Raw genomic sequence first — 26,077 nt, forward strand, 5'->3', positions numbered from 1 at the left:
ATCGATCCATAGAGAAACGCTAATTGCACGCTTATAAATGATTTATTTTTTAATTACACTTGCCAACCCCTAAGAGGGTGAGAAGCACCGATCATCTCACGCCCGATGCTGCTAGCTAACCGATCGATTCACCTTTTTCCCAGGTACCCGGGCAGCACACTTGACAATACGCCACTAATTGCACCGCGGCTTACGTAACGCGCCTGACCTTAGGGGTGCGATAACAGTATCCTGAAAATTTTCACGTAACACTAACCCCCCTCGGGATCGTTTGAACTCGCGATGCGCGAAAATAGTGCTGTCTTCCGTTGCGCAATCACGTTGCCGCACGCCAGAGAAGAATGAGATCTCGTGCCGCTAAAAGGCAGCACTAGAGTCGAAATATGTTTGCATGAGGGCAAGAAGGCGCGCTATATGACCCCGGTGGAGGAAACTCCGCGTGGTACGGCTGATATGACGCACTAATCGTACCCCTCGTGACGTCTCATTCAACTTCTTTCCAATCGAGCGCCAGGTTTCAGTATCGGTGTCGTGCAAATTTCCAGCTGCTCCTTGTTGTGCGTCGGCGAGCTGCCTCCGCGGTGATCGGCAAACGATAGCTAATTTCGTCCGAAGCAACCCTCCGCCGGTCACCTTTTCTTCCGTTATTATTTTATACTTTATCATCATTCTGCACGCCCCCCGGGGACGCCCCCGGCAGAGACGCCGTGGCGAACGCCAAACCGCGCAAAATGAGCCTTTACCGCGCTCTGTGAGGCGTTCGTCCCTTTTTTTGCCAGGCGTTTCTGGCAAGGGCCGACTGATTAGTTGTTGGCGTGTCTTGTGGCAAAACCGCACCGTGGTGTATGGCCGTGTGTGCTGAAGGTGGTGACCAGTGTGCGCCTTCCTAGTGCTGGTGTTGGGCGGCACGAGCCGACCGGAACCGTCCGCGATGACGCGAACGCTGACGTGCAAAGAGGCATCTCGGCGAGCGAAAATTGAAATTAGTAATTACGATAATTGCTAAGGATCATAAATTAAACGAAACGAAATTGGCCTGCCATTTGGAAGCGTTTTGCTTTGCGGTTTGTGTCGAGAGGTAAAGCATCTTCCGGAAAGGAGAGAGATTGCTTCAACGAACTGCAAAAGTGAGTGCGTCAAGTGGAAAACGGTTTGATGGGATAGGAAAATGGTGTGTGATATGGTGGCTCTAAATCAAGCGTCCTGCTTTTGTTTTCTTATCATGTTTTGTTTGAGTTATTGTGTATGTTTAGGAAATAGGGTGAAAATTGTTTAAGAAATTAGTTACATACTTTTTCGAATTAATATAGCTCCTTTTCTTATTAGTAAATCTATCCCCACTCATCCATGAAATGTTGAACTATTGTTGCTTTTATCTGTCCTCGTCATAAAGCTATTGGTAAAAGGTTTGTCGATCACCTTTACTACCTCCTCCTGGCTACAATTCACACATTTCGTGCACTTACCCCCGCGGCAATAAGGCGTAACAAATGTTTCAGGGTACGATTGCATCTTCGCGCGGCCGTAATGAACTCTCCCTTTCAATGAAAGCTCGTCAGAAATGGGAAACTCGAGCATTCGGTGTTTGATTAATGGGCCGCCACAGCCAGACGCACGTCCAGTCAAAGCGTTGGCAGGCGATCACGGGCACTCTGGCCGGGGCCGGAATCGGTCACCGGTTTCCGGCCCCGCTTTTTTTTTTCGACCTAATCACCGTAACAAGATCGCGCAAACCGCCACAAGCCACGCCGCGGCACCTAAACGGTGGGGCTGATTAATTGAATTCGTTTTGTAATCTTATCATTCGGACCGATCGCGCGTCCGATCGCTGGCCGAAGAATGAAGCGAAGAAAAGCAGCAGGTCCTGGCTGGCAGCGGGCTTAGGCCACGCCGCTTCCCTGGGGTCGCAGTCAGTCAGCAAGCCAGTCACTCATTCGCCCACTCGCCCGACAGCAACCCGTCAGGGCTTCTTGGTTCGGGTGCATGGCTTGATTAATTGGGACCGATCCGTGCCGTGGCCGATGGCGCCCGGGGTTGTGGCCCTTGCAGGATCGACTGTGCCGCCAGCCCTCAGCATGTGGTCCCAAGGGCCCGGCCAGTGAGGATTCGGTCGCTTTTCCTGTACCATTTTTCAAGCACCTCACACACACGCCCGCACTCAAATCCCGATGACTGTATCGGTAGATCTTGGATTGATCTCAGCGAGAAATCAGCACCACTAAGCGCCGGCGAGTAGCCTCGTGCACTGCATCGCCGATGGTGCAGCAGTCCTGCCAGGGGGTGGAGACGGGAGGAGGGAGGGGTGTCTAACACTGCACCGAAGGGGCGATCAAGTATCATTCGACCGCGTGCAAACAGCGCCACCAGCTCGATGACCCCTACGATCGAGCCGATGACGCTGCGACTTAATTGAGCAATTACAACCAATAAATCACACCGCAATCGATGATTAATGGGGACTTCCACCCAATTTCCCAGAGGGGGAGGGGCAGAGAAGAAACAAAAAGAGCCAAAAAGGGGAGTAAAACGAACCGAAAACTGCTCACCTCGAGCGCGCGAACGGTGCAGCGCTTGAAGCTTTTAAGGCTAATTTTAAGTGTTGAACGAAATAGATGGGTTTGAGGGTGCGCGGAGTGGGCCCACCAGCGGATGCGCGGGACACGGTGAAAAGTTCGCGCGTCCACATTCGCGGAGAAAGGGACCCCAGGGTCGGTGTTCCGATATCGGCCCTTCCGACACCGGGGCCATAAACTATCTTCGGCATCGAATCTACATCTTAATTATATTAATAAAAATTACCCGCCTTATGGGGGAAAATTGATCCGCGGATCGGAACTCGCGGCGTCGGGAGGGATGCACAGCGAACGGGGAAAACGGTACACCCTTCACCCTTTTGCTGGTGGGTTATTTTTGTGTATCTCCCGTAACGCGATCCGTTGATGCGTTTTGGATAAACTTTCGGACCCGATCGGTCGGCTTCTTGGCCTTTCCTTTGCGCTTCCTGAAAGGGCGTGTAGAGGCTGCAGGTGCAAGCGAACGGGCATCCCTTGTGAAAGGAGGCTCCATCTTCTTTAGGTGGCTGCGGGAAGACGATCGTGGCATTGAAACACCACTTTATGCTCCACGCCAATTCGCATTCGTGTGCGTGTTTTTATTTTATTTTAGCCCAACAAAACAATTCCGCAAATTGACTCGCCGCAGAAATGATCGTTTGGGGAGTGGTTTCCATGCTATTTGGTGCTGCTGCTGTTCGTCTTGCGGCTGCAAAAGGGCACCACCAACAGGCAGAAACACACGCAATCGGACTAATCTCGATCTGTTCACCCCAAAGAACTGCATTTACTCACCGAAGCACCGATCGCACACGTACCGCCGCCTGGCGCACGTTTCCGTTTTGATAATTTATCAAACAACAAAACTAAAAACCAAGCCGGGCGGAAAAGTGCAAACTCCCTTCCAAACACGCTGCAAATGAAACAATTTGTTCGTTCCCTCTCGAGCGTTTAATCGAGCCGCCAAACAGCTCAACCCCCTTTCGCGTTTGGGAGCGCAAGAAAAAAAATGGCGAAAAATGATAGCGATAATCGCGGGACCACCGACGACTTGGCCAGCGTAGGGTCTCGAAATCGGGAAGTGGTTTTTCCTGCCGGGCGCTGCTCCGTCTCGCTCCAGTCTGGGGGTTATTTATTTCGCTCCCTCACTCGGTGCGTGTAATCGGATCACGAAGCGAACGGAATGGAAATTAATTGGACAATTTCTTTGCGCGCCGTGCACAAAATCGCCAGCCGTAAAAGCGTTGTCGTTGGCACGTACAAGCACATGTTCGGCTACTCGATTTGATATTTATTACCTTTCCCGTGGTGACCATAACTCGGTGTGGTTATAGGTTTTTTTTTCTCCTTTCGTTCCCCATCCATCCACCCCACCGGTCGACGAAATGGCGCGGTTGGGCGAAGGATCGGTTATCAAATAAACATTTCGACAAAACACATCCCCGCAGAAATAGTGCGCGCGCGTGTGCTAGTGGTGGCTACTCGGGGGAAGAAAATGGGTGGCCAGGTATCTGGGGTGAGCTAATTTTAAAACGTGTTACTAACTGACCGCGTAGTGTGAGGGAAATGAATGGAGCGATACGTTTCAGATTGAGTGGAACATATGTAAATTTATGTCCAATATTTATATCCTCGTTGACATAGGTCCGGAATCCGAGAACATACATTCGGTGGCATTAAAATATGGACAGCTAGTAGAACATAACTATCGCTTTTTTTTCTCCCTATAATTGATCAGGATCTTACGATGATAAATCCCACATAAAACGGATATCTAAAACTTAATTTCTCTCTCTCTCTCTCTCTCTCTCTCTCTCTCTCTGCTTCCCCACAGAACCTAAGCTGGTGTGAAGGTTGGCCGCTGGCTGTCTCAGGAGCCCTGGTGCTCCATCTGGGAGCTCTTGATGAATCGCTGGTCCGGTCGCAGGATACGTACCTTTGCATTCGACCCGAGCCGGACACCAGCAAACCCGAGCTCTATGCCGTTTGGCGGGGTGCATCCGCGACCCTTTCAGCAGCAGCAGCGAACATCGCGCCTCCCGCAACCAACGCAAGTGGCCCCACCGCCACCACGTCCCATCCCTCGATCGTGTACCGTCGGTTGGATCCAATCCGCGATCCGATCACCCCTCTAGCTGTGGAGATGCTGACGGAAGATCTGCCCGCCCTGCTGCAGAACCTTTTGGTTGGCATCGAGCGGGCGATCAGCCGCGTCCCGCTGGAGGATCTGTCCTTTCCATCGGCACCTGGTCCCATCGTCGATGGAGGCACCAGTGAAGAGCTGGACACCGCCGACGCTACCGATGAGAATGGTGAACTGGCGGAACCGGGTCGTGGTCACTTTGGTGCGACACCCGGCACACCCAAGCTCGGTCAGCTGCGACGTTCGCGCGAACTGATCACCAAAAACAACAAGCCGTTAATCAACAGTAAGTACACGCAGCTCAAGCGGCACCCGCTGGTGACCGTCGTTTCCGGTGCCAACCTGTCAACGGCCGCCAGGGCAACGCCAGCGGCGACGACGACGACGACCACGGCGCCGGCTAACGCCAATGCCAATCAAAATGGAGGAAAAAGTGAAAATGCTCCACAAATCGGCATCAACACCGCCACCGGCGGCAATCAGCGTAATGACGGCCTAAGCGTAACCATCTGTGACACCGGTGGGGATGAGGGGGGCGGTGGTGGCAGTGGTGGACATGCAGGAGATAATCAGCAATCAGCAGCGCAAGCCGTGGGATCAATGGCGGCCGCGGCAACCACAGGGATGCCACTATTCTGTCTTGGAGGCTCCTTTCCACACATCGACAGCGACGAAGAGAGCAGTGACGAGCAGAAGAAGTGTGAACCAGGTAAGAACCAGGAATCCTCCATCTTTTGGTTATGTAATACGATGGATGTGCTCATTTTTATTTGGCAAAAGTAGGGATGAACGTGAGCCTTTTTGCACATATCTACAGGATCGAATATAAACTGCTAAAGCTGATAGGTACATTTATTATTTGAAGCTTAAAATAAGACGTGTAATCGAAAGAATGAAGGGAATCCATTCACTTCCAAGCACTCCCATGTCGATGAATCACTATCACCAACAGCCTGGAGGTGGTCAATGGAAATGCACTCTTTCTCGATCGTTCCGGCAAGCACCGGGCCGGTTTGGCCGGCTCTAAGGCAATTTCCAGAGCCTTCCACACCGCTTGATTATGTGCCAATGACGAAGCCGCTTTTCCCGTTGACCTAGAATTGCCGAAGAACGGGAGGTGGCTGCGTCACGTCATAGCGCAAATCGTAACGGGAAGCCGACTATCGTCACGTAATAGAGCAGGGAACTGGCCGGCACAGGATGGCTACGGACGTCCATATAAAAAGAAAACCAAATTCTTATAACCATAACTATCTCCGTCCTTGCTTTGTATAAGCGCCCAGAAAAGGAATGGTGGCCTTTCAGGAACACGCTCCTGAAAGAGGCTCGGTTTAATCAGCTCACCGATGGGAGGTGTGTTGTTTAGTGCGATTATTAATTGTTCGAACGGTGGTGCGATCGTTTAGCTGAAGCGGGTTTCTTTTACGACCCCAGCCAAACTTCACAGCATCAATGAAAACGCCGCCCGATCGAGGTTCCGATCGCGTGCGAACGCATCGAGGCCAACTGCACCGAAGGAAAGAATTAAATGAGCGGTCAAGCGAGGAACAGTTAGAATCCGTTCGATCGGAAATCGGTTTGTGGTTTGAAATCGATAACTGGCAACAGAATGAAAGGTGAGCCAAAAGAGCGCTCAGTCAATCAGGTTTGTGCGAAGGTAGGGTACCATATACGATCTCCAACGAATTAATAGCGAATTATCGTTCTACCAATGGAGGAACCATTTATGGACTCTAAGCGTTGAATTCTTTCATTTTAAATTGATTTTTGTGCTGTGTAGTAAATTTCTCGCTCCATTCCATTGACCTTTCGAACGAGATGAAATAAGTCTCTAACAAAAATCAAATATATTTAAGACAGGCGATCAACAGCGGTGACATTTTTCTACACTCGCACCCAAGCATTCGTCTTACTGCACCATCCAAGATAATGATGACAAATGCGCTAAACACGCAGTGACAGCGTTTTGCGTGTCGCAAACGCATAACAAGTTTGTCTAGACGCACTTGAAACCGTGTCGCAATTAGCATACGGAGTAGGATTAAGCATCTGCCCTCTCTGCGTCGGGTTTCGTCGCACTGCAGCGAGGCGATGAGCTGCTAAACCGTTGCAGCTGCAGTTAGTCCCTTTTTCCCCCTACATGGTACATGCTTTTCCAACGGGTACACGTGTCGAGTGTGTCACCCACCGAGAGGTGACATAATGACCGTCATTTAGTGAACTACTTAAATTGCGAACGCAGCTTTGCCCAAGCCGTTGGTCTGTCGGTGCAATTGTTACCGCGAACGGCAGCGCGCGGCACTGCGAGAGCGATTCCCATTCGGGCAAATTATGAAATTATTAAACGCACCTATTACACCGCCGCCGGGCATAATCGAATGGAATGTCTTTTCAACGCCCTGCTACGGCCTGCTGGTCCTTTATCGGCTAAGCTGCCGCCGAGGGTCGCAGGCACGAGGTCTCTTTTTTTGTTGTCATCGTCGTGTCCGCACACAAGGACAGGTCGTCTCCCGGAACACGGTCGTCCCGTCGAAAGTCGGAACCGTTTCTTGCGAGCATCAAGGAAGCGAAACGGCTCTCGGTGGCGATGGTTTCGCTTTGCTTGAGCTAATTTTAATGGGTCGCACAGCATAAAGCGAAACGCACGACCGCAAACCGCCAGAGAACCGATCGGACGAGGCCAACATGGTACGGCTGTGACATTATCTTCCGCGCTTACGGTACAACGGATCGGTTTGTGCGCTTCGGTTCGTTGATGTGGCCGGTTGATGACATCGCACCGGTCACGATTGTTGAGCGCCACGGATGCCCTTGCCATCCTTGCGAAAGTACTCGCATCAGCGAAGAGACAGTTTTGACTGACCCACCGAAGGCTCTTTTACCAATCACTCTGACCCGACGGAAATGTCACCGCCCGGGACGATTGTGGGTAATTAAATTACACACCACACACTTCCACCACAAGTGACGATCGCAACCGATCGACTTTCAAAATACATCAAAATCGAGCCAAGCTTGACAGATTGCGGGCCGATCGTGGTGCAGCTGCTGCATCCGTTTCCGATTGGGAAAACCCTCGGGCGAAAGGGCACGGCACATGAGATCGTCGGCGGCAAACCGCACCATCATCGATCATCGATCGACACGCACTCGTCCGCCATTCGATGCACTCTGCTGCACGCTGCACTCCCAATCGTATTTCAATCGATGATCGTAAACACCGTCCGTCGACCCGAGGCACCCCAAGAAAAGGGTGGTGACTTACGGGAAATAAAAACAGCCCCTAACCAAGCGAACGAAAGCGAATCTGTTGCCCTCGGGGTTTGCGCGCCGGGTGCATTTGTGCAATGTGATGCGCTTTGAATCGCAAACATTCGCAATCGCTCCGGGCAATCGGTCCGGGTTGCATCTTTGCCGACAGCCAGACTGGCGGTTCCAGCGATCGGGTGGATGGAAAGTGATCACCCAACGTCGTACGTCGGCGGTCAGTCGACGATCGCGGACGGCCTGTCAGTTGTTTCCTGTCAATTGGGAGTGGATTTACATTTCCGCTGCACCACAGAAGCGGGTGCGAAACCTCCGTCAGTCAACGAGACCGGGTCCGATCGATGTTTTATTGCTGATATATTGACCGTTTGCCCGCCAGATTGGCTGTGGTGTATGTTTGACAACGGATTGTGCTGGTGGATTTGTAGCTCGATTATGTCTTTCGACTGCATTGCCGGGAGCTCACAACAGCCGAAGTGTATGGGGTTTGCATTGAATTAAAGTGATAGGGATTTGCTAGGAAAGCGCTTGTGTTAGCAATCTCACAATATTCTACAAACCTCAATAAACATCGTAAACAATGAGGAACAAAATTGATTCAATCTCCATTCGCTTTTTATCGAAGTGGAATGCAAACCCACCCGCATCATCTTGGGTGGCGTGTGTTTTCCGACTCTTTCCCAAAAAAAAAAAACACAACCCCTCATACTAGGGCATAAGTTCATCAATGTCACTCATAAATCACCGACCGACTGACCTACATACACGTGGCATCGTTGCTGGTGCGTCAGCAACGCCACGCATGCTGGCTCACACGCCGACTGCACCATGCGCCGTGGCTCGTCTCGCAGACTCATCCCTCAGTCAGGTCCGAAAACAAGAAATCCCTCTTCACTTGACAGCGGCAACGATTGAATTTGGGAAGGAAGCAGAGAAGTAACAAAACGACAACCATACGAACCCTCCTCCCTGTCGAAAGAATGGTGTAAATTGGGCTTTTCTTTCCCGGGTCATACCCTTGAATTGGGGGCTTCAAACTGGTCGAACGAACGCACGCGGATGGCTTACGGGCGCGAGGGCCCACCCAAGGTTCGGTCGGAGATATGAGCACGGACCCGCCCGGTGATGGCCGCCAAATTATCCGAAAGCTTATTTACATATCAAGCACCGGCCCTTTTGGGTGAGCCATGGAAACGCCGCCCCTAATGAGTGAATGAAATTCATTCCACCCCATCGAATGGGCCGTTTGGAAAGGGAGAAGGTGTTTGGACGTGGCGGCGCAGAAGATGATCGAGATGGTGTGGCCCTACTCAAGGGTCACCTGCTGTGATGATACGGGTCCCCGATTGGGTAGGGCTGTAGGTTTTCCTGTGCGAAGAAACGTTGGATCAACCGCATTGTCCAAATAGAACCCCAACAGGTCTCTCATCCTACATCCGTGACCTCGTTGAATGGGTCAGCGTACGATATCGCGATCATTTCGCACCAAATCATCCCTCGCGGGAGGTTGGCCAGGGAAATCACCGGCATCTCACAGAAGGCGCACCACAGTTTTCAGGTCATCCCGCTTATCAGACGCGGTCCGCCCGAAGGATGCACGGACGAGTCCAGACGCGGTCGAGCGACTTGTTTCGTAACCACCGAGGAGATGTTCTTCCGTGGGTCAGCTTGGACACACCGTTGTAGGGAGCTTCCGATGTGATCATACGCGGTCGTGAATGGCCCGAAGGCGCGTCGGAAAATGGGGCTCAAATAAGAAAATCGTGTGCACACTTTCAACCCATCCCACGCCAGCCTTACGATGGTGCGTTTCGGTTGTGCAAGAACTCAACCATCGTTGTTGAGAAGATAGCACGTTCTAGGAACGCCTTTCTTCCCAGCATCCACCCGAAACCGGCCGCCGAGAGAGGTATTGCATGATCGAATTAGCTTCGATTGCTGCAAGAAGTTTCGCACTACGCGCGGAGGAGAAAAAAGCGCCAGCGAAGGGTGGCCTCCGCTTGAGGGAACTTATCGGCCAGCACGATTCGGAGCTAATGGAGGAAAAAGCAGTTGATGCACGATTTTTGCGTAATTTTCTTATCTGGGTTAAGTCAATGGAGATAACGGAACAGGGCCAGTTGGTCGCGCTCGGGGCCGGAAGTAAGGGTAGATGTGAAACGTTTTGACCGTGGTTTGGCCCGCGCAAGTTGCCGCAGTTTCGTGCCCAACACTGGGGAGTAGCTCCGAGCAAGCGTAACAGAAAGCGGCATACAGCCACTCCAGGTCCAGGGTTATATTGCTCGGATGCGGAGACGAGGCAAATATTTAAACTCCCCACCAACCAACTTTTACCGCCAAGGCAAGATGGCAATTTCACGAACAAATATCTATCTATTACGATGCAAAGTGTTGCGTTATCTCTCTGCTGGCCTTGAAATTAATTGGTACATGAACTTCAAACTTGGCACACTGCAACTCAACATAGAAACATTTCTTTTCACATTAGTGGAGCGATTATCATTTCATCACATCTAATTCACTCCATATTGTTCTCGTTTCCTATCCATCAGCACCTCATTTCCCGCACGAGATCCACGCCCCACGATCGATTCGCGAGCTGCCGGAGAAACTCTTGACATCAGGAATCTCAATACCAGGTACGTACACGGGACACATTCTTGGTGCGGGTTAGATCAGCAACAGATAGGGTTTCCCACGTCGATTGTCACAACGATCCGGATTGAACGATTGCCACGGCATCAGGAAGAAAAACACTTTTCCTTTCCATTACACGTCACACAAACCCTGGGATTGAACATCTCACCAGCCGGTGCTCGTGTGCCGAGAAACGGGTGAGCCAAATTGCCCGGTGCGGTTTCAAAACCACCAATCGAACGATCAGAAGCCTAAACCCACCTCACCGGCACTGTGAGAGTGAAAATAGCAACCGAAAAGGGTCACCGCGACACGCTCGTGCGTGCAGCTACGAAGCTGCCAGCTTTTCCTGCCTTCGATTCGCGAACGGCAACCGCAACCGCTGCCACGAAGACGCGACTCCTCGAACCTGGCACACCAGGTCGGTCAATCACGGCGGGGCTTTGATTGTCATTCCCGATAGGGTCGGGTCTTATTGGCCTCTAGCTCCCGGATCGATCGGTTCCGTTTGACGGGCTCGGTCCCTCGGAATTCAGCTTTTCATCATGTCCGGTGGGGTGCGTCGGACGTGCTGGGGGATCCTGGTGAAATATGAGGCCGACGACACCCGGTGGGGATGAGGACACAAAGCCGCACACGGTCGAACCGGTCCATCCTTGGGGTCACCATCGTCTCCGATGCGGAGAGCTACGTTTGTGAAGAATCTATTGATCGGGGGGAAAGTCCCGAAGTACATCCGCCTGTAGTTGCCACGCAGCAACGCGCTGTCGATGTGAATTAGCGGATTGACGTATCCTAACCTTGGGATTAATATTTCAAAAACAAACCTGCCGCAAACGCGAGCTACCTTGGTTTGGCTCTGAACGTGTGTGCGAAAAGCTTAACTGCCGTTTTTCCCTACCAACGTGCAGTGTGAGAATAATTCGTCACTGTTTCACTGTCCCAACGCCGGTTTGAAGCTTATCGATATCTTCTTTAGTGTAGCCCTCCGTTGGAATTGTGCTAATTACTTTCTCTTGAGAAGCAAAGGTCCATCCAACTGCATGGGAAGTTGGCTCTAAACGTGCTTCTAACTTTAGGCTATCAGAGTTTGATCGTCATCCCGCAAAGGGCGAACAACAAGGCATTTTACGTGCGGCGCATGCGGACAGATTAGATCGAACACATGTACCGATCGATAGTGATCTGCGAACATCAATCATCCCGCAGCGCATCCCAAACCCCCGAACGGCGCCCATCGAAGCAACGTTCGTGGTTACGTGTGGTGTGGCCGTCCCAACTGGCCCTAAAGGTCTGTGGGTCCTGTGTCACACGAAACACCCCAAGAAGCAGCCCAGTGCCCTTTTTTGGTCAACCAAGAGAGAGAGAAAGAAGACCCAGAGTGAGCAGAGTGGGGTTCGGTTTCGTGTTCAATAACTGGAAGAAACAAATGACAACAACTCCTAAAATCTATATCGCCTGTTCAAGCGCCAGTACGATCGCTTCGACGCCCGCTTCGTGTGGCCGCTCGGAAAGGTGGCCCGAGAGGTGGTGGACATGCAACATGAACATAAACCCGCTCGCGCCACGAATGGAAGCGAGTGCCACATAACTCCCGGCCCGCATCCATGTGTCCCGGGCGCTTTGCTTTGCTTCACCACCTTTTTCCGGCCTTCGGAAGGGCTCCAACCAATGCCCGGTTGCGCTTTCCGCGCATGCTGCGGAAGAAACAAATGACTGATATTTATGCTCCAACCGTTGCATTGTTATTGTTGTTCCCCCGGGGTACGAGCTTTCATCTCGGTTGGATTCCTGGTGCGACGAAGCCTGCACACCAGCACCAGCGTGGTTGGCCATGTACTCTACCACTGGTCGTTTCTAGCGATCTTGTCGAGCTTCCAGTGTTGAGCGGTATGCAAGATTCGTAAGGGTGTAGCGCTGCCAGCGCCCTTTCAGCGCTCGTGGAAGTAGAAGGGCCATGCAAGGGCTCACGGTTTGGTGCATGAACGTGTGGCGACGATGGTCCAATGGCGCGGTGGGGTTGCTTTTGTGGCATTACACTAATCGCCGTGGATGCGATCGGATCCAATGATCATATTTATACATTTTCCATCCATCATATCGCTTCGTTCGGACGCGCGCGCGCGCGTGCATGCTGCATATGTTGCACAATACCGTACCGGTGTAGTTAATCCCCCCCTACCAAAGGCCGTTTATGAATCATTGTGGCGCATTTGTGCTTCCAATTTGTGATTCCGTTCGTGAATTTCAACCCATCACTGTTGGATCGTAAACCGGGAGCATTAGTGCGTCCGTGCGGTTGGAACCTGTTTGGTTTGCAAGTGGTGCTTTGCACAGCTTCGAGTGATCATCTTTTTCATATAAATTGTTTGTGTAGGATCGTTTTAGATGCATTAATATTGCTCTAATGAATTTGCTTAATAAAATGATCCATTCAATATGTTTTTACGTCATCACCTTGAGTACATTTTCCACCTTTTGCATGATCGTTGATTTATCTCCAACATGCATCATTAGTCGATATTTCGTGTGCTGGCGACGCGACTGGCATCAAACATCCTTTTACCACTCAAAACACAACGGCTCCATACACACACACACGTTCGATTGAAAAACATGATCCATGTCCGTAAATATGCGCTTGCACCAGCGACATGTCAGTGTTGCAAAAGCTTCTAGCTGCATGAGTTCACGCCCATCAAGAACGAAAGCGCGACCGATCCCATATTCTTGCCAGAACCAGCCGGAACATACGTGTACCGGACTCGCCTGCACGAGCGCATAAACCGGGAGCATTAGTGCAGCGGTGGGAATACGTGACGAATGCGCTGACGCTTTGCTCGGCTGATCGAATTTAATCGCACGACGTATGCACGTCGCGGGCTGCTCAAATTTATGCAACCGACCCAGTTCCGCGCTCGCGCATGTCCCATGTCCGGAACATGCTCCAGGACACGGGTTCTCGCAACATCGTATTTACATTCCCGGCGCGTATTGGGGGTACGGTCGCGCGGCGTCAAATGGCGTCCAAAAGCATAACATTCATTACTGTGCCCCGCGTGCGAGAACACGCTCGTGTACGAGTCCCTTCGATGGAATGTGGCTCAAAAATCGCTTACCACACGAAACCGGAACGTGAATTGGGGTTGAATGAAAAAAAAAAGCGCAAGCATATAAAACATGCGATCAAAGAGCATGCCCAAGGTCAATGGGAGCAAACCGGGAGGATGCTGCAGCGAATGGTTTTGCCTGATGCGAGCAATTTGTCACTATTATGCGCGAATTTTTGCTTCCTCCTTGGGAGCGATCAGTTAAAAGAACGAGTCTCTTCGTCTTCGCGATGGCCGCGTGTGTGTGGATCGATTGGCCATGGATTGGAGGCCCTCTTCTTCTCCGAGAGGGTCATGTACAATTCAAATGATTTAACATCTTACCAGGGTTTGGCTTTCAATCGTCTCATCATGTACGCTTTCTTACGCGAAGCTCAACCTCCACGCGATGCTTTGATCACTTACGGATCCTCCGATCCTCGATGCCGTTGAAATCGCGAGCTAACAAAAATGCAGCTCAAAAGACACCCAACCAACCCACTCGCGGGTGGATCCCTTTTTCCTGCCTGCTCATCATCCCACACACAAACCATGAGTGGTTATTTATCGACGGGAAGCTACATCCGCAAGACAAATGCTGCTCGTTTAAGTGCATCCCTCATCGGGAGCTTCACGCGCGCGGCGATACATGTATATTAATGTAATCCGAGAGCATTAAGCGTGAACTCGTCCCGATCCGGAGACGTTCGCACGGGTGCATTTTAGCGCTCGGGTCGGTGTGTTGGTGCCAAGTGACGCGCACATGGCCCTTTTGACATGCAACAGCCCCAAACATGAATGTGCCCTCTCCACTTACGCACAGCTATTTTGCAGCGTTCGAGGGTTGAAAAAAAGGAACTGCTGCAATGCCATCACGGTGCCATCCAACCTCTCTCCATTCGGGGTGACTATATATCTTTTTTTTTCTTGCTGTTGTTAAAGAAGGCTTCTTTTTTCGCTGCCTTCAACCAATCTGCACGCGCTCCCTCTCTCTCTCTCACTCTCTCCACACAGGCGACAGGTAAAAATGCACACGAAACATGCACTTATTTAACGATGTCTTCATCCGCGCGCCCGAGCACTCGCGTCTCGAGTTGCCGTGATTTTCTGCTCGTTAACGAAAATTTATTGCTATTTGTCCGAACGGCTGGCCCAAGCGGCACCCTCGCTTCACCGTTTTGCGAACCGGCCGGTGGGACCCTTTTTCGCAGGACCTCTCGGTGAGCCCATGATTAACTAATGGAGCCGCGCAAATGTTCACAATTAGCGATCGCGCGCGCGAGACCCCTTTCGGCTTTTGTTGTCCACCTCCGCGAGGACGTAGCAGCCCAACCAAGAGCCCTGTCCTGTCATCGCACGAGAGCCCATCAGGCGTGATGGCGCGGGTCCATCTTTCTCCGGTGGAGTTTCCTCGACCGGTCCTGGTTGGCACCCGTGGTAGAATGTGTCACTTTCGACTGTGTGTGCGCGATCTCGTTACTTTGTCTCGTGTGCGCCGCTCACAATCACTCGCACCCCATGGACGGGTCACTTTCTCCTTCGCCCAGGGTGAGGTGTAGAATTTCTTCATACCCCAACAGCTCCGAGGGGATCACAAATTTGTCGGCCCCGGGGTGAGCAGGGGTGCCGGTGGAGAAGAGAACGGTAGCCGTGTGAATGTGTGAGGTTTTGTCAATTTTATTATTTTACCCTCCCAGTTCGTTCGTTAGCGTTAGCCCGGGCGTTTTCGTCTTCTAGACGGGGGTTTTTGAGCTCGGAAAAGTTGACCTGAGGGCAGTATTGAAAAATGAAAGTGTCAATCAAACGAGCGCTGTGAACGAGTCCGTTTTGTTGCCCACGGAAAGGAGCCCGGTGGTGCTGCCCATCCGACCAAAGGGCTGCTCACTTAATAACGTCCTCGAATGGACGCGTTTTGTTCATGCCGCCCCCTTTTTTTTCTCGGTCGATGTTACGAAACGGGAATGCACTGCACGAAACAAAAACCTCCACCAAACTCCTGCGTGCAGCAGAAGGAGCCGCCTGTCGCTGGATAATCTTACACGAGTGCGTTTGAGTCTTTTGTTTCGAGCACAAGCCGTCAAATAAATTACCGATATTGTAATATCTCACTCGCCGTATCGCTTTTGAGTGTTAATTTTCCTTTCCTTCCGCTATTTATTGAGGTAATATTTTCGCAATTCCATCACATTATGCGCTATCGCACGCAAGCTCATGAGCAATTCGGGCAGCTTTTTATGCCCAAGCGGTTGGATCGGAGGGCGTTTTTATCATCTCCCGGCTGCATTGAGCTACCACCTGGTTGGTTTTGAATGGTCATTCCATCGGACCACAAATCACCCTCTGCGCCACACATTTTACGGCCAAACCGGGGCTGAATCTCTCGGTCCGAAGTGCCGAAAAGAATCGAACGCGAGATCGAAAGTTTCCGATTGCACCTTGAAAAGCGAGTGCTGCATGTCCGCGCATTCCGGCTGGTGAGGCGAGCATAAAAATCTAGATAAAAATATCCCCTTCGAGCGAGGTCAGAGTATCGCACGTGTGTGTCCGTCCGTCCGTGTGCGTGTGTGTATGTGGGAAGGGAGGATCTCCTGTTGTGGTCAAAGTCCGTCCAGTGTGCCGGTGTTTGGTGTTCTTTCTGATGATGGGTTTTCTCGTGGAAGACAGCGCAAGATTTACGCACTTTCGCTCTCGCTTTCTTCGATTCGCACCTAGCGATTGGCTATCGATTTACGCAATGGCTGGACCCCGCAAGGATGTGCCCCTTTTGGGAATCGTCTTCCCTGTGTCTCGAGCGCCACAACAACGACGAAAAAAAAAGGAACTACATTGTGCGCGGGGACACGCTAAAACACGCTAAATACACACGCCGGTCCGATGAGGGAGGCAGCAAAATGTCAAGGAAAATGCGGCCGGAAACCGATCGGGCGCGATTCCCGAACCCGGCCCGAAGGGTAGTTATTTATTTTTCTGCACTTACCTCCGCGGCGATAAAATTAAATATAAATCACTTTCACGCGAACTTGCCTCTTGCCCACCAAACCCTGCCTGCTTACGGGTCGCCGTTGCGGGTCGATGGGTGGAAAATCTCACGAGGTTTCTTCTGCGCAAAACTACAACTACCCCCAACAACAACCCGCGCACGTGGTGGCGGGAAATGGCACGAAACGAAGCGATTCCTTCTGCTCCGTGCTGACCGACGAGTGCGATGGCGTTTTCTATTGATTTATTTTCCACCGCCCAACGAAGAGGGAGTGATTTCCCGACGCTGATTAGCACCGGCCACGATCGTGCCCCGGTGTCCCGGTCAATAGCGAGCGCAACCATCGTTCGCCCATGGGAATCGGGTTCTGCCTCGTTACCGCACAGAGCTTTGGCCTTCGCAATCAGGTGCGATTCGGGAGTGATTTAATTCGCTTCCCGAGCGTGTTTCGATCGGAGCCGCACAGATTTTATCGCGATTGATCGATGAGACCGGAACCGGCCCGAGGATAGAAGGGGTTCCCGTGTTCCTAGCTCTCTGTCGCTTTTGGCTGCTCGGCGCTAGTCCACCGGCGGGTCTATTCTAAGTTGAGACACTTCACAGAGCGACGTACCCTAAAGCCAGCAGTTCGTGGTAGCTTTATTCAAACAAAATTAACTCCCAACGCACAAAATTACATCGTTTTGCTATCGTTTTATCCCGCAGGAACGCACGATCGCTCCGGATCGCCGATCATCTACATCGAGGTGGCGAAAACGCTAGCATCCGGGCTGAACTGTTACGAAATCGCGACGGTGCTACTGTACTACAACACCCTGCCGATCCAAAGGTAAGTTCCGAAGGCAGCCTCGACGCAACGACGCCACTAATTTTGCTTCGGAAGATTTACGAGATCGAAACTCGCCTGCAATGATGCAATGGTGCGCAAGGGCCAACGTATTCTCCCGAATGTGACCTTCGTTGGGCAGAGAAGTGAATTCACTGGTACAGTGAATCTTGGATGGTACAAGAAAAGCTTTCTCATGTGCCGTTTATTCGGAAAGAGCTGAAGTTTCATTGCGCACTGCGAATCAGGTAGTGCTACTTTCGTATTTTCTTATACAATGTTTAAAAATATTGCTAAAATAATATACTGATTTTTTTTTTTTTTTTTTTTGAAATTTTAAAATCCTCGCCGTCTTTGAAGAGCGTTGCCAACCCGCGGTTGAAATTACCAAACCCAATAATTTACTCATCAAATCGATTTCCCTGCGGCATGTCTGCGGTTCCTCGGAACTGCAAATTCTTAAACAAACTCCCGTGCCCGCGAGCTTTAATTCTTTTCCCGGCTGCCACATCTGAACCAGTTCGATATCCGCGTTTTGCCTTTTTTTCTTGATCGTCAAAAATCCAAAAAGGTTCCACATGGTTGAAACTTTGTAGCGAACAGTACGGAGAAATTCTGCAACGCATAATTGAAAGCACGGTTCGATCATTTATCACTTTCGAACGTTATAATTACGACCATTTTTCTCGTGATCCAGCGAAGGTGCGTTTCGGTTTAGAACCCCTGCGTGGATGTAACCGATAATTGTTCCTTCAAGAAAACCCCCAGCCAGACAGGGATTTTTTTGTAATCTTTCTTATCTTTCCCGCTAAACCATTGCTTCTTTTCACGTTCTTCCAACAGACCTGCCCATTACACGCTACATCTGCTGGTGAACGAGAGCGCCCAGCTCGCGTTCCTCGACACGATCGAAAGTACGCTGCAACTGCTCGATGGACACCTGAAGCTATCCGCCGTGTTCGTGTCTGGCTCGTATGATGCACCGGATCCAGCTCACAACGGTGGTGGCGTGACAATTCCGAGACCTCCTCTAAAGGAACACCTCCGACCGGGTAGCGTGCGCGTGCGCTATCTCAACAACGAAACGATCAAGAACTTCATCAGCACCGACAACCTGCCGATCCAGTGTTGCGGCTTCTACGTGCACGATCAGCGCGAGTGGGTCGATTTCTTCCAGCTGCTCGAACCACTTCAACAGCAGTGCGTGAAGACCGGCCGCCGGCTAGTTGCGGTGCTGGGTGATCTGCGTGGTCTAGATGGCCAGCAGCAGCAGCAGCAGAACAACCACCAGCAGCAACAACAACCTCAGCAACCGAATCCGTTGGCACCGCCTCAGCAACAGGGCACGGCCACAACCCGCCGCCAACTGCACTCGCAACATCGCGCCCTAAGCCGAGCGCTGATGGACTCCGAGCTGCAGAACCTGCGCCACAAAGGACCAAACACCATACAACGACTGCAGGACAAGCTGACCGTTATCAACAACAAACAAACGCTTAAACAAACCAAAAATTTAGTTAGAGCCTTTAGTGTAGATAGTAGCATGCGTAACGTTATCGGAGCTAGTATTACCGGCGGCACGGGCCACACCGTCGCGGCCAACGGTGCGGACAACCGGATCGAGTACGAGTCGGACGTCATCGGCGGGCGGTTGGCCGAAGTCATCGCCATCTACGGTGAGGTGGACCGGGCCGTGCGCAAACTCGAGCAGCTGACCGAGCAACGCCGGGAGCGGCTCCGGGAGATGACACGCCAGCGAGCTTTGGACGACGAAATCAACGAGGTACGTGTACTTCAGCGGAACAACGACGGCAACATAAAAAATCGAAGACGGAGTTGTCGCGCGGTAAATGACCGCTTTCCGCATGTTTTTACCGCGGGATCCGAGACATTGATCGGGCATGTGACCTCTGAGAAGTTGTGTCGAATCGCCGCACCTAGCGGGTTAGGACCTGGTTGCACGGGTACTTTCTCCACGTGTTGGGTTTTTTTTTTCCACGTCGCACTGACCAAGTGGGCATCCGAGATCCAGCGGGAATACAGTGTGCGGTGTAAGACAACGCGGGCGGGAAAAAAACGGAAACATGCGCACTGCAATCGTTTATAAATTAAACATTAGCACTTTAATCGCACCCGAGAGCGCGTATAAATTATCGCACCTCGAAACGCGCGCGATGATGAAACTCCGGTGTCCGCCGGCAGGAAATGGAGTTCATGTTCCGGCCGGACATTGTTGTGCATGGATGCCTTCTAATGCCTAAATTTCTTTCTTCTTTCCATTTTGTTCCCCCAAAGGTTATCTGTTGGATACGCAACGAGGGTGAACAGCAGCTGCGAACGTTTAGCGATCCGGGGGCACTCGAGTCACCGGAAGCGGCTCGCGAGTGTGAACAGCGGTTCGAGCAGTTCTACTACGTGGCCCGGAAGCACCTCGGCAAAGGGCGCGATTTGTGTGACGCATCCGGTGACCTGGAGATCATGCGTGACAACCTGAAGCTGCTGAAGGATTGCGTGGATGAGTTCCAAGAGCGGTTGGAGCGTGTTCGCGAACGGAATGAAGGCGCTGCTCGGCTCCATTCGCTCCTGGGTATGCAACAGCTTAAGCTGGACGATGATATCCGCGCGGAGATGTTGAAGCTGGCGGAAAAGATCGATGCTCCGATCAGGCTGGTTGAACGATGTCGCCGTCTACTGCTGCCTCCATCGGCAGGTGATTCCATCGAGACCTCATTACCGTGCGCACCTACCGATGATCAGTCCTTGAGCGATCAATCGGTGAACAACACCACCACCTCGAGTAGTAGTGGGCCTCATAACCAACAGGTCCTCAACAACAACCACCACCAGCACCATAACAACAGTACCAGTGATAACATAAGTCTAGATATAAGCATGTCCGACGACACGATCACGGCCACGAGCACGCCGGAAAAGGGCAAGTTTGGCCATTCGCTTCCGCCACCACCACCTCCTCATTCACTGCCAACGCTCGCCACCGAACCATCGGACGGGCATCGTCGCCACAGTCAGGATCATCGTCACACCGATCACCATCAGCGGCACCGGCAGGAGTCCTCGGAGAGGCAGGATCAGACGACGGTGCGACACCAGCGGCATCACCACCATCATCACTCGCACCACCAGCGGCACGAGGAGGAAGACGAAGAGCTCTCGAAGATGGCCGATTCCGGGTTGGGTGGGTGCGATCGGTGCGATGGAAATGCCAAGCTGGAGCGAACGTGCTCCTGCCAGAGCTTCGATGATCCCAAGAATGTATGGTAAGTGTCGATTCCCGCAGTCCATCATCGTGCTTTCTGCTGACGAATCCTTGCTCTATCTCTCTTCTAGCAACAACAGTGACGATCTGGATGAGGATTGCTTTGAGGGCATCTCAAAACCGCCCCTGGATCTGCAGATACCGCTGCAAGCGAATGCGCACCTGTACTGTCACGCTTCTAACCTGCAGCTGGATTATGAAGAGAACAACCCGTTCGACAAGAAGACACAAAAGTAAGCAAGGACTCGTTGCATTGCGAAGAAATGCGGTACCTTGACTGTTTGTTTGTGTTCTTTTTTTCATCCTCGCACACCACCCAGGACGCTTCTATTGATCATGCGGGAAATGATTGGCACAGAACGCGACTACGTCCGATCGCTCCAGTACGTCATTGAAAATTACACGCAAGAGCTGTTGCGTGAGGACATTCCGCAGGCCCTGCGCGGCCAGCGTAATGTCATCTTCGGCAACATCGAGCGCATCTGCGAGTTCCATCGGCAGCATTTTCTTAGCGAGCTGGAAAGGTAACGCGATTGAGACGGTGTCCATTTCATCCATACACTTGTGTATCGTTGTGTGTTTGTTTTTGTGTTTGTGTCTGTGTCTTTATCCGTAGGTAACCCTCTCCCTTCGATAGGGCAAGACTTACAAGCCTCGAGACTCGAACGAAACGGCCGGGCCGGGGAATATATGCGAGACAGAACCCAAAAAGCCAATCGTTTCAAGTATCGGCAGGAGAAAACTGCTGTTGCTCTTATTTTTTTTCTTTTAAACTTCTTAACGAACTGACGAAATGACAACGACGAATGGTTGTAGATATTTGCCCTCCAGTAGTGGAAGGTTCCATTTGTACTATACACAGTCCGTCCCAAGCGGATCTCTGTCCTCTTTTCTGGTTAACAACGTTTCGCTAATACATTAATAAGGCTTCCTTTAGAATGTGTCAGCCAGCCTATAGCAGTAGATATGTGCAGTAGTCTGCGCAGTTACTCTCGAACGGAATAACACAGTAGTGCGTAGTAACTAGGGCTGAAACGTTCATCAAGTCAGACCCTCTTGATACCCTCTTTAAGACCTAGATTAACCGCGTGTCCTTGTACGCCCTAGCGCGCTCTTGTATATATGCATACGCGCGGCAATGTTTCCGAACAACACTGTACATAGCAACCAGTGAATAGCTGATCGACTTTAGCAGTTAAGGACAGTTTTCTCTCACCTCGCCTAGAGTTCTTTTTCAGCCCATTTGCGGATGCGCGTCATCCAGTTCATGTTTTGGGGGACGTGTGGAGATGGATGTACTTCAACCACCCTCACGCCCTCCACCAGAAAGGACACTCACTGCTCACGAAGACTACGGCGACGAACGGCTTACGCGGATAGATGAGGAGGTGTCCCATTCGGTGCTAGTCACAATCCGTACTTACTTGTGGTTCCCGGTTTTTTTTTTCTTCTCTCTCTATCTCGCTCTCCCTCTCTCACTCTGCTTCGGATGGGTAGCTGCGAGCATCACCCGCTGAAGGTCGGCACCGCATTCCTGCGCCACGAGTCAAAGTTCTATCTGTACGCCCTGTACAACAAGAACAAGCCGAAGAGCGACTCGCTGATGAGCGAGAACGGCACGCAGTTCTTCAAGGCGAAGCAGATCGAGCTGAACGACAAGATGGACCTGGCCTCGTACCTGCTGAAGCCGGTCCAGCGGATGGGCAAGTACGCGCTGCTCCTGCAGCAGCTGATGAAGGCGTGCGCCGAGGTGCAAGTAAGCAACAACCAAGACGTCGACAACGACGGCAGGATGCCGCCAACCGAACGAACCCCTCACAAACCGTCCGATCATCCACCCACCCAGCACACCAACAGCAACCCGGAGATCCTGGAGGATCTGGAGATGCTGCAGAAGGCCGAGGAGATGGTGCGGTTCCAGCTGCGCCACGGTAACGACCTGCTCGCGATGGACAGTCTGCGGGATTGCGACGTGAACGTGAAGGAGCAGGGCCGGTTGCTGCGCCAGAACGAGTTCCTCGTGTGGGAGGGCAAAGCGGGCAAGAAATCCCTCCGGCAGGTGTTCCTGTTCGAGGAGCTGGTTCTGTTCAGCAAAGCGAGGCGATTCCCCGACCGCAAGGTAGGTCTATTTGAAAAATATCCACAACTTAGAGCTCTTAAACACATATTTTTTGCATTGCCTTCCAGAACCTGGATATCTACATCTACAAGAACAGCATCAAAACGTCGGACATCGGGCTGACGGCGCACGTAGGCGATTCACCGTACCGGTTTGAGATTTGGTTCCGGAAGCGCAAACCCGGTGACACGTGGACACTGCAGACGATGAGCGAGGACGTAAAGAACGCATGGACGGAGGAAATCTCGAAGCTGCTGTGGAAGCAGGCGAAACGCAACCGCGAGATCCGTCTCGCCGAGATGTCCTCGATGGGCATCGGTAGCAAGCCGTGCCTGGACATCCGCCCCAGCCAGGATCAGATCAACGATCGTTCCATCAGCTTTTCGCAGCTCGGAAAAGGTAACGGTGCGAGGAAATGTTCGACTTATTAAGGACCGTATTTTAACGGTAATTTGTTTGTTTTAGCTCCCAAACTGCGCCACTCGTTCATGGGCACGTTGCCAGAGTCGAAATCGAGCAAACGCCCGCAATCGATCATCTCCGTCAGCTCGTCCTCGTCGGGCAGCTCATCCGTCAGCACTGGTACCAGCTCGACGACGAGTGGCTGCGAAGCAACGACGGTCAGCGTAAGCGGCAACAGCAACAGTTCGTCCGCTTCATCCTCCGCCGCCAGCAACACGAGCAGCAGCAGTAGTACCACCAGCAGCACCAGCAGTAGTAGCAGCGTAGGCGGCAATAACAACAACGCAAACAGCAACAACAACACCACCACCACCAGCATCACAACCACCTGCAAGCGGTTGACACTCAGCATCACCGACCCGAATGCACCGGCACCCCTTAAGACGAGCTACAAGAAGCATCAGCGATCGACGACCCTCGTGAGCCAATGTTCTATGGGTAGGTGTCTAAAGGACGATCGCTCCACCGCCGATCACGCGCATTCTAATTCTAATTCTAATTTGTCGTCTTTTCCCCTTCCAGAGAGTGGCATCATAGCTGATATCTCGCTCAGTCCCGACGAGGTGCTGGACAACCCGCACTGGCCGCATCACAACCACCATCAACTACCAAAGCACACCACCCTGAAGAAAACACTCAGCCTGGCGTCCTCATCGCACGGTTCCGGTCCTGTTTCGTTACCCTTACCGGCAGTCCCGGTTGAGGATGGCGTCACTACCGGCAAACAGCTGGACGATGGTGGCAAAGCAAACGGAACACCCGGGCTGAACGCCGCGAGCAGCAACACCATCACCGTTCACCTGTAGAAGGACCTGCCGTTCGTCCAGGTTCCATCACATCCGTCTTGTACAAATAGCGCAAAAAAAAACCCGTCATTTCTGGTCCGTCGTGTACGTGCGTGTAATTGCTAAGATGGCGAGCTGCTAGTTATAATTGTTACTACTCCTAATCTACTACCTTTGCTATTACACAATTTCTCCCTTTCTTTGTGGTGAGAAATGCGGTACTCGTCGGTCATCATTGCTATATTCATTACTGTTATGATAAGTATTATTACTCTTACTTTTACTCCTGCGTTTGGGCAGCTATCGTTTATGTAGATGCTTTAGACGAGCAGGCGATCGACGATCGAGAAGCGCTAGGAAATGTACATGTAAGGTACGGCTGCCGGTAGCTAACGCGCGTACTAAAGTAAGCTTACATCCACTCTGTTGACATTAAAATGAGAGGAAAAACCCTAAATCTAATCGAAAAAAGGAGAGAAAAACAGGAAGACAAAAAAATAATGACGACGACGAAAACTGGACATTTGATAAGGCAACTTAACGTGAGAAGTAATTTATTGTACACACTAGCAGGTTAAATTATGTTCTTTAGCGAGAAGGAATTGATAGTCTATAGCCGGGCGCGTGTTTGTATCCCGTACGATGTTGCCGGCCATCGTCAGAAGCGAAAAAAAAAACATGTAAAAGCATAGGATTTCACCCGCGAACTTTGAGCAGCGACGGTCAGGCCGAGCAAAAGAATGCTCCTGACTGCAGGAAAACTAGTTTAGTGAAACGTCCCGCGTATTTCACATCCCCGTACGTGCTATGTTTATTTTTCCCTCTTTCTTCCATTCGTGCTTTTGTTGTTTTGATAGTGACGCGCTGATTACCGCTTGCTGATTCCCCCCGGGAAAGCATCCCAAGCGCGGCACCATTTCGATAAGAATATATAGTATTTTATTTACCTGTAACTGATAGTTTCATTCGTTCGTAAAAAAAATATCATCCGAAAATTGCATTCAATTTTTTTGGGTTGAGAAACACTGGCCTCTGAAATTAGGGTTGAGAAACACTGTCTTTGTACGCTACGTAGCATGCAAGTTGCAAGATTGCACGCAAGCTTGTGTGCAAAAAATTTGACTCACTTGCATGCAAGATGTTCCGTTGCATGCAAGACCAGTTGCTTGGTGTTACCTGCTGAGATTCCTGCTCCCCTGGTATCGAGAATTTTTTGGGGCCGGTTTTTGGCGAAAATTTTCGACTCGCGAAAAAGAGATTTTTGGGGATCGAGATTTTTTAGCTCGACGACGCTGATGCACGCTCGGATTGCTGCTTCCACGGTATTACGAAATTTGTAAATTCGATTTCTTTCATACATTTTGGAGGTTTGGGAAATGATTTTTTCTGCTTTTTCAGATGATCGTGCCAGATCGAGCCGTGGGGTCCCGAGGTCCTTTGGGAGGTCCTTTTTCGTCAAAAAAAGGATAATTTTAGTTAAAAAATTGGATAAATGTCATCATTTCACGTTCAATTTTCTCAATTTGAAATAAATACACGCGCAGACACGGTTTGTTTGGTTTTTTGGTTTAGTTTATTTGTTTCTTACTTAACAATTGCACGGTTTCGCTAACTATTTGCATGATTAACGTTTAATTAAACACTGCTCTCTTGTTCTCTTGCGCGTTTCTTATTTCTTTTCCTCAGACGCGGGGTCGCTGTTGCTTCTCTTCTTCTCTTTATTTCGCTCTCTCGTCTCGTCGTCCTCGCCAACCAAGTGTTGCACTTTTCCTTATGTTTATTTGTTCTTTTTCCACTCCGAAAGCGAGTCGTCAGTTGTTTAAATACAATAAATATATCGTCGGTTGATCGAGTATCGAGGATTAATGTACAGAAAGCAACGCACCCTCACACGCAACTCTCCCTCCCTACAAGAAATAACATTAAGCTGGGTTGGGTGG

General features: G+C 51.1%; 1 protein-coding gene across 1 annotated transcript; it reads left to right on the forward strand.

Annotated features, from left to right (window-relative positions):
- The first annotated feature begins 4,680 nt into the window (after positions 1-4,680).
- LOC128723122 (uncharacterized) lies at positions 4,681-25,090 on the forward strand. Its single transcript, XM_053816830.1, has 12 exons — positions 4,681-5,404; positions 10,515-10,601; positions 17,374-17,497; positions 18,338-19,277; positions 19,790-20,772; positions 20,843-21,004; positions 21,092-21,295; positions 22,269-22,527; positions 22,618-22,890; positions 22,959-23,289; positions 23,356-23,790; positions 23,875-25,090. Exons 1-12 carry the CDS (start codon positions 4,696-4,698, stop codon positions 24,156-24,158), a joined length of 4,791 nt encoding a protein of 1,596 aa, XP_053672805.1. The 5' UTR covers positions 4,681-4,695; the 3' UTR covers positions 24,159-25,090.
- Positions 25,091-26,077: the final 987 nt, after the last annotated feature.

Source organism: Anopheles nili, chromosome 3 (assembly GCF_943737925.1).
Source record: "Anopheles nili chromosome 3, idAnoNiliSN_F5_01, whole genome shotgun sequence".
NCBI classification, from domain to species: Eukaryota; Metazoa; Arthropoda; class Insecta; order Diptera; family Culicidae; genus Anopheles; species Anopheles nili.